The sequence below is a fragment of the Eutrigla gurnardus genome (assembly GCF_963514095.1).
Source record: "Eutrigla gurnardus genome assembly, chromosome: 7".
Taxonomy (NCBI): domain Eukaryota; kingdom Metazoa; phylum Chordata; class Actinopteri; order Perciformes; family Triglidae; genus Eutrigla; species Eutrigla gurnardus.
Window position 1 is genome coordinate 17,838,283 of NC_139921.1, and position 8,979 is coordinate 17,847,261.

The 8,979-nt window shown below is 42.7% G+C and overlaps 1 protein-coding gene across 2 annotated transcripts; it reads left to right on the forward strand.

Annotated features, from left to right (window-relative positions):
- The first annotated feature begins 2,240 nt into the window (after positions 1 to 2,240).
- On the forward strand, positions 2,241 to 8,300 carry otx2b (orthodenticle homeobox 2b). Of its 2 annotated transcripts, XR_014597410.1 has the most exons (5): positions 2,241 to 3,060; positions 5,003 to 5,211; positions 5,764 to 5,915; positions 6,562 to 8,229; positions 8,276 to 8,300. XR_014597410.1 is itself a non-coding variant. In XM_084013236.1 (4 exons), exons 2-4 carry the CDS (start codon positions 5,115 to 5,117, stop codon positions 7,183 to 7,185), a joined length of 873 nt encoding a protein of 290 aa, XP_083869362.1. In that variant the 5' UTR covers positions 2,241 to 3,060; positions 5,003 to 5,114; the 3' UTR covers positions 7,186 to 8,285. The 2 variants fall into 2 exon arrangements, 1 of the variants encoding a protein (XP_083869362.1); XM_084013236.1 differs by having other exon boundaries at positions 6,562 to 8,285.
- Positions 8,301 to 8,979: the final 679 nt, after the last annotated feature.

The following is an 8,979-nucleotide window of genomic DNA, read 5'->3' on the forward strand; positions in this document are numbered from 1 at the left end:
ATTTTTGCAAAAGAGCCAACATTTAAATTCCCGTGGTGTTGTGGTTCTGTTTGGGTTCTTATTTATTTTTTAAACATACATTTATCTTCCCTATAATGTGTTGATTCTTTCTTGTTATGCCCGGATAAGACGCAGAGCGGGGGAGAAGGGGCCTGTCTGCTCGGTAATTATATCTTGAAATAAGATTTTTTTTTTCTTTTCAAAGGCTATCAAACGAGGGTCAAACATCCGTGCCTGTGCAATGCATTAATACAGATGCATAGGCTACGCATTAACTGGTAGAAATCACAGGTTGAAGGCGGCCTGGTGAAATCTCCCCCTCAGGTTGAGTGTAGCAGAGGCGGAGATAAAAGCCGTCGTCGTCAATTAGCCGGGAGTCAGTGGGAGCGCTGCTCGCCAGAGGCGTTTAACTCCTTCTCTCTTTAACGTCCTTTTAAGATACAAAGTCCCCGCGGAGGCCCTGGCTTTACACTTTAATAAATTATTTAGCTATTTAAACGGTGAGATCCAGCAGATAACTCTCGCGTTATGGCACTCTGAGCAGCTGCAAAAATATGAGGACATTTTTTTTTTTTTGTCTTTTTTACATTTTTTAGCTGCAATATGATTATGACTTTGTTGTGGTTTAAGATGTGGTTTCAAATGTGTTAAGCAGTGAAAGTAGAATATTTATCATGTTAAGCCTTTATTAATTTAAACATTACAACACAAATCTGCAGTGTGTTTCAGTAAAAAACGTGAGAAGGCTGATTGTGATGCAAAGCAAACAACATCATTAAAAAAAAAACACAACCCAAACTGGTTTGAAGCCTCTATGATATGACATGGATTTTAAATAAACATAAACAGGTGAGTTTATGATGTTTTATTCCCATTTGTTTTTCCCATTAGAAGACAAAATAGCCTGCGTATTATCCGTCAGGAAAAAGATAAATAAAAATAAATAAGCAAACAGGGATACCTGAATGTGTTGCTCACCTTCAGACAGCCTCGCAGCAAAACTTCCCCTCTGCAGTTTGGTCGTTAAAAGAAATCCGGGGTTATGATCCATTCAGCCGCTTCCCCTGATCGAAATCTGTCAAAAGAGATGTCACTGAATATGTAATATTGATAAATGTTGGAGCACTTGTGTGTGAGCCCCGGCATGCTGCAGCTCTGGGAGGAACCCAGTTCTCCCAGCAGCTGCACCGCACCTTTGACTCTGGCCTTGCAGCGAGCCACAGAGAGGCAAAATGACGATTCCTAAAAAAAAAAACCCACGGTCTGCCTGTGTTTATAAATCTAAATCAATATTCAAATCTGTTTGAAGTGAGCGGGTGTGTCCGTGCGAGCGCGCAGTGTTTGTGTGTGCGCGCGCGTGTGTGTGTGTGTGTGTGTGTGTGTGTGTGTAGGTGTTCCGCAAAGCCTCTTAAGATGATACATTTACCAAGCCGTGACGAAAACCTTCGGCATATTATTTTGAGATGGGCACGCAGGTTCAAAATCCAAGTGACATAGAGGAAGCTTATTTGCCCCTTGCAGCTTGTAGGTCCGCCGGTGAATATTAACAGACAAATCCTGCACTCACACACTATCATAACACACATCACACACTGTTTTTTTTTTTTTTAAAGACATCTTATCTTTTTTAATTATTATTATTATAGCAGCAGCTTATTACATGCTATAACAATGTTACAACATTCAGCAAAACAGTGTCTATAAATCAACCAAAACAGGCCTACCTTCATATGGATCTTCCTTCACGTCTCCCTCTTGCAGAACGCGTGTCAGGTGAAATAAGTGAAAATGTCTCCATCAGTAGAACCGCGTTGCTCCCCTCCCCTCCCTCCACCCGCCTTCAGCCCTCCTCGTCTGCGGGTCCACGCACGCTGCAGCCCCGGTGCTGCACGCCGCTCCTCGGCGTCTCTTGGTGGGAACTCCCTTGGAAACATCGTGGGAGAAATCCGGCGCAGGGCCGTAACAGGCTGATGGGAGCAGACTGGCTGGCTGTGGGGATGGGAGGACAGTTTTAAGAAAAATAAGTCGCCCTAAATCCCCCTTTTTTTGCGACGCGCTGGAATGTGAGACGTCGGTGCAGCCTCCGAGCACTGCCTCAGTGCAAGGCGATGTTTCCCCCTCTATGTCGCTTTATTTTAGCACCTTATTATTTTTATACGCTTTTATACAACATACGGACATAAACAGCTTACATTTGATTTGTTTAAGTGCCTCATAAAGTCCGAAAATGCATGTTATCTTTAATATTCCTCGATTATCTGGAACTTTTAAAATGTGAATAAACATGAAACTTAGAAATAACATGATTGGATGACGTTTAAACGCACTAAATGGAGATGCAATGGAAATATTTTTCAAAATATGAGTGTGTTTAGACCACTACGATATGTTTTTTTAATAAAACTCTTTATTCGCGCCTTCATGTAACTTCCCTCTGGTCAGTGCATCCGCTGGACAACAGCTAGAAAATGTAATAAAAAGCTGACAGAAGTGACTTTTCCTCGGTTTAAACTCCACTTCTCCACATCCACCGGCACACCGTTGATTTATTATCAATGTACTCTCTGCGGTGGGATGGGGACGTTGTCAGTCGCCCTCTCGCTCATTGGCTGAGGACTGTGCGTCAAAAAAGTAGCTGGAGACATTTGTTTCCCAGGAAAAAAAAAAAAAAAAAAAGGGAAAAAAAACCCTCATCCTCCCCACCGGTGTGAGAGACAGAGACAGACCTCAGCTCAGTCCTGCGGCTCCTATTGGCTGGCAGTTTGTACAAAATCCAACTCCAACCACTTCACTCACAACACACCAACAAATCCTAAAGGCGTACATGCAGCCTCCTCCATCCCTCCGCCGCTGTCGCACCGTTTCTAGAGCCGATGCAGGCGCCCAACTTTCAACTTTTATCCGCGCTCTTGTTCCGCCACTAAACAAATCGACTGCTGCTGCTTCTGGTTGGTTTTGTGTGTTTTCCTGCGTCAGGACACCGTTTATCTGCGCTGAGTTCCATTATTTCTCCTGGAGGAAACCAAGCAGACAAAGAACTTTACAGTTGTCGATACCGAGGTAAGTTTTACTGTTATTATTGACATTATTATTAATATGATTCTCGTTCAAATTGTCATATGTTATGATTATTATAATTATTGGGCTAATATAATTAGTAGCGTATCGAAATTAGGAATTGGGTTAGTGGAAAAAGTTTGTTGTTGTTTTTTTTTATTATTTAAAAAAAAGCTGAATAATAACACACCTGTTATAATTTCAAAAGGCTTACAAAACCAGGTTTCTTTAAAAGAGGGGATGCATCGTTTCATCTGCGGTACTGGTGCTCAAACAAAACCCACCCAAACCCACCAAGACACTGAAAAGAAATGCAATGAAGGCTTTTAAAACTCAGCTTTTTTTTAATTATTTGAGAAGACAGAGAGAAGTGAGTGTGTGTGCTCAACAAAACCCCCTAGATCAACACAAATCGACGTAAATGGCGCAAACGCACACAGAGCCTTCGATAATTATAGAGGTGATGAAGTTCCATCAGGATCGTCTCTGCTAACGGAAACAAAGGCAGGTTGGAAGCTAAACGTTTATGATGCATTATATCTTTATATAATAGTGGTTCGTGGAGCTCACAGGCTCGCTGGCATCAGCCGGCGCTGCTAGGCGAGGACGCAGAGTCCACGTTCACTTCAAATCCTAATTCGTGTCATACTGCACGCTTGAATTTACAGACTACATGACGCAGCAAACGAGTTAATTGTGGAGGGAGCGAGGCTGGAAGATGCGCTGCAAAGAGGGAACATTAACAGGCCTGGGATCGGGGAAAAAACTGTTTCGAGGCCTTTCCTCTGTCTCCAGAGACAATAAACCAACACGTCACATTTAAATATTTCACCCGCGTCTTCGAGGATCTGCTGATACATTTAATGAATCTAAATTGGCTCGAATCATTAAACATTTATACGAATTAAATGTCTCATCTGTAGATTTTTTATTGCTGATGAAATAATAATAATAACTGTCGTTGCTGATTTGCAGCATCATTTTTGAGGAGCACTCTGGGCTGTATTGATACCAAACTGCAGCTCCAGTTAGATGCCAATCGGATTATCTCGTTAATTCATCAAGAGGAAGAAGAAAAAAAATTGTATCATAATTAATTCTTGGACAGGATGATTATTATTGAGCGGGTGCGCGCAACTGGTCGACGGGTGCGTTTTAAGTGCGACAGATTGGGATGAGGGGGTTAAAACCGTTGGATGCAGCTAATCAAGACGCGCAGTGGGGAGAGCGCGTGAGGGTCACTGAAGTTGAAGTGACAGCACTCACACGTTTACCAATCAACATCGCAGAGCACATTTATTTCTGATTAAACAACTGCTGTCCGAGAAAGAAGCGCGTCTGTCTCCTGTTGACTCAATCAAAGCGTCTCTGCAACAAACCACCTCGTCTTTTTTAATTTTAAAAACTCTAAACTGCCTTGAAAAAAATCACACCAATCATGTTTTTTTCTTCATTTTTTTAAAGGCATCTAGACGCCATTATTCTATGTTTTTTTAAAGACAGTGAATATGATTTAAAAGGTCGGTCATCTTAAATGTATGATTATAATCTTGACTGTGTTTTATTCCACTATTTTTTAATTTTCTTTCAAATCCCGCTGATTGTCAGTTTACATTTCCAAACAAAACTTTACCGAATCAAGTAAAATAGTTTAGTGTTTTAGTAAAAGCCCAGAGATTTAAAATGTCATGTATTATTATTGTATTTCATATGGAGCCACTGTGTTTAATTGAACTTTCAAGACTTGTTGCAATTACAGAGCGGCTGTATTGCTTTGTGTGTGGGGAGGGCGGTGAGGGATTGTAGAGATGAGGACAGCTGGAGATGTGGTCGGGGCTTTCTCAGGAGCTCTGTGCGTTTTTGAAAAGAGGGCCTATTTAATATCTCTCCACAAGCTGCATCTTCATCGGTGTCTTCTTCTCTTCTCGTTTTTTTTGGGAAACAGGTACCCAGCGTAACAGGGACCATCCGGCGAACAGAGGACACCAAGTACATATCGGGAGCTCCATCCATTTTTCAAAATTTTTTCCAACTTCAGCCCTCAGACAAACATTAGCATGATGTCGTATTTAAAGCAACCACCTTACACAGTCAATGGCCTCAGCTTAACTACTTCCGGAATGGACCTTTTGCATCCATCAGTGGGCTATCCAGGTGGGTTTCAACTTTTTTGAAGAAGAAATGAATAGGAATGAAAGAACAGTGATGACTTGGGGCCATAAACGTAATGTTCTGGAGATGCTACAGTGTCTAACAATGCCTTCGGAAATTTGGGAGATATAACACAGACGAGCACTACTATTAATTGCTAAAGGGATCAAATATTCGATTACAAGCGCTACTTTACCAAAGGTCTTGCAATCGCTCTGAACGCAAAGGGAACAGAGGTGTGATTTTATTTTTAGACGCGCCTTTCCAATGAATTACCGACATGTTGCTTTGATTTCTGCTCAAACTGCATCACATTTTTGGCACATTAGCCCAAAATACGTCGAATGCTTCAATTTGCCCCAGAGTCTAAATCTGTCAGTTTGCGTGCGTAATTACGCAAACAGCAAAAATATATTCTGTGATTCTTTTTTTTTTAGATAGAGATCTGCTTTTGATGATTTGGGATCTTTTTAATTTCTTTTATATACATTTTTTATATATATAAATGATGAAGTATCATGTTTCATCAGGTTCACATTCCTCTTATAATTGCAGCAACGCCGCGGAAGCAGAGGCGAGAGAGGACGACTTTTACGCGCGCACAGCTCGACATTTTGGAGGCGTTGTTCGCCAAAACTCGGTACCCGGACATATTCATGCGCGAAGAGGTGGCGCTGAAAATCAATCTACCTGAGTCTCGAGTACAGGTGAGCTAACCAGAACATCAGCTGAAATGTATCGACATTTAAAAATATTTTAGGCGTGGAAAATATAACTAAATTTGCTGTTATTTGTGACGAAACCAAAAGTGGCACTTTGGGGCTGGCTTTCAATATTTAAACTATTGTATAGATGTAATAATGTGGGGAAATATTTATGCAGGCTACATCTAAATTTCGGATGAATATGAAAAACGAAGCTGGAATGAAACGTTGAAAATAATATCTGCAGTGCAATAAACACTCGTCTTAACCCGTGACTGCCAGTGTGTCTAAAGCTTAGCATTTTGACTTCCTTAAATCAAGTGGAAAACTTTTGCCAGCGGGGTGTGATAATTCCACTTAACGGTATTCCCGATTCCACAATTTGATCAAATAAATGAGACCGTTCAGTCCACTGGTACCAAAATGTATTTTGATTTTTTATTTAAAGGGGAAATTAGAAACATCTTGATTTGGACTCAAAACTAATTAGTGAATCCCTCTTTTTTCCCCACATATAATTAAAAACCTGCATCGTATTAGCCGCGGGGAAATGTGATGTGTGACCCAACTGTGTGCTCCATATTCTAGAATTATTATATCTGGGATGACGGCATCTGGATATTAACATGTACAAATATGTGACTTGCAGGTCTGGTTTAAGAACCGACGGGCAAAGTGTCGCCAGCAGCAGCAGCAGCAGCAGAACGGGGGCCAGAACAAGGTGCGACCTGCCAAAAAGAAAAGTTCCCCAACCAGAGAAGTGAGCTCGGAGAGCGGGGCCAGCGGACAGTTCACTCCCCCCACCAGCACCACCACAGCCCCCGCCGTCTCCACCAGCACCGCGCCCGTGTCCATCTGGAGCCCGGCGTCCATCTCTCCGCTCGCAGACCCCCTGTCTACCTCCTCCTCCTGCATGCAGAGGTCTTACCCCATGACCTACACCCAGGCCACGGGCTACAGCCAGAGCTACGCCGGCTCGACGTCCTACTTCGGCGGCATGGACTGCGGCTCTTACCTCACCCCCATGCATCACCAGTTGTCAGGCCCCGGCTCAACCCTCAGTCCGATGGGCACAAACGCGGTCACAAGCCATCTGAACCAGTCCCCGGCGTCCCTCTCCACCCAAGGCTACGGGACGTCCGGCCTGGGCTTCAACTCCACGGCAGACTGCTTGGATTATAAGGACCAAGCGGCGTCGTGGAAGCTGAACTTCAATGCCGATTGCTTGGATTATAAGGATCAAACATCCTCGTGGAAATTCCAGGTCCTGTGAACAGAGCAATCAGCTGTCATTTGAAGAAAAAAATAAAGTGCACAAACAGTGACGATCACATCAGACACGGCGCTGCCACCCCTCAATAAAAACACATCGGACTGGTTCAAACGTCAGCCGGGCTCGGCGAGGCAGGGTTCTCAGGGGCCTCGGGGTGTTTGGCATGTTGGTCCTCCTAGAGGAGAGGTTTAATTTATTTTAGCACCGGCAAAGATATTCCCCCCCCCCCCGTCCATTCACAGGTTGTAGCCCCTCATCCATGTCTGTCATCGTGTGCCTCTATGCGTAAAAAAAAAGGAAGAAAAAAAAACACCTGTTGAGGGCAACACGGAGCGGACTGATAGAAAAGTACACCACAGCCACGGAACTAACGTTTCTCCCAGAACTAAACTCCAAGTGAACTGTCCTGGTGACGCGCTCGGGCCGGACAGACCTCCTCGAAGCTCCTCGCACAAACTTTGCCGACGTGCTGGCGGAGGGACACGAGGACCGGTGTGTGGACATGGATGCACTACTTTATTTAAGAAAAAAAAAGTGTTTATAAGGAATCAATATGTAGTTTCTAAGAGACAATCAGTGTGTGTCTTATATAAATGGTACATATGTGTTTTTTTTATCTGTGCTAGCCTTCGAAACTGTGATCTGTTGTATTGTATGCAATTTGTGAGCCCCCCTCGCACCAGACTCTCTGCTGTGATTTTAATAGATTTCTAACTTTTTTTGAACAACGACATAGATGCTAATGGTTACACATGGCCGGCATCACAACGAGAGACGAGACTTTTTCCAAGCACATGGTAGTAATAATCAAGAGTTAGCCATACTGGAAATTACTCTCGGCTACTGAGAGCTCCACACTTGCTCCCCTCCATTGATCTCAACACACGGTTATTGTGGATCCTTTACTGGCTCCAAAGATGGTGTGACCTCACCGCTGAAAAGACATGAATAAAGGTCCTGTGAGCTTACTCTTTCATCAACAAGCGATCTGTGCGTGTGTGTGTGTGTGTGTGTGTGTGTGTGTGTGTGTGTGTGTGTGTGTGTGTGTGTGTGTGTGTGTGTGTGTGTGTGTGTGTGTGTGTGAATTGAGAAAGAACAATGTGACAGGCAGTGTGTGCTAAACTGGTTATTCTTCTTTGGTTTATTGATAAATGAACACGCTACAATTAAATTAAACACGAATAATGGAGAGAAAAAATAATTCAATATAAATAATAAAACCAAACGCTTTCAATTTATGATAACTGTTCTATTTTTTTTATTTTAAATGGAAAAAAATAAGACGATTCCCCTATATTTCCCTATTTGAGGAAACAATAACCCCAGTGATTTAATGAGACCAAGTATATTTATTTGTGTTGATCATACCAAGAATGACCGTCTTCACATCTCTGATGACTCCAACATATGTGCTATTATCAAAAAAAACACAACGTGAATTTAAATTGCACGATTGTAAGAGGGGGGGATGAATTCAAACAATGCTTTTAACGAAAAATAGTCCCATTAGTCAAACGCCGCAGGCTACTTAAAAAAATCAGGCTTCGTAGTTTATCCTGTGCTCAGGTGAAGGAATTAACGTTTTTTTTTTTTTCCTCTTTCTTGGTTTCCGGTAGTTGAATTCAGATCGTCTCAACAAAGAGAGTGTGCAGCTTGAGAAAGCAGAGTTTAATCCTGGCCTCCAAGAGATGTTAATCCCAATATTTTACCGGCGGGGTTTTTCCCCCTCTGAGGCAACACGGCACCAATCAAAGCCCAACGACACGCCTGATTCACACATATGAAGCCTCGTAT

Bases quoted from the DNA above. Each gene is read 5' to 3' on its own strand.
- otx2b (XM_084013236.1), top strand. From the start codon at position 5,115: ATGATGTCGTATTTAAAGCAACCACCTTACACAGTCAATGGCCTCAGC. The intron at 5,212-5,763 runs GTGGGTTTCAAC...TTATAATTGCAG, and splicing joins TCCATCAGTGGGCTATCCAG to CAACGCCGCGGAAGCAGAGG. The intron at 5,916-6,561 runs GTGAGCTAACCA...TGTGACTTGCAG, and splicing joins TACCTGAGTCTCGAGTACAG to GTCTGGTTTAAGAACCGACG.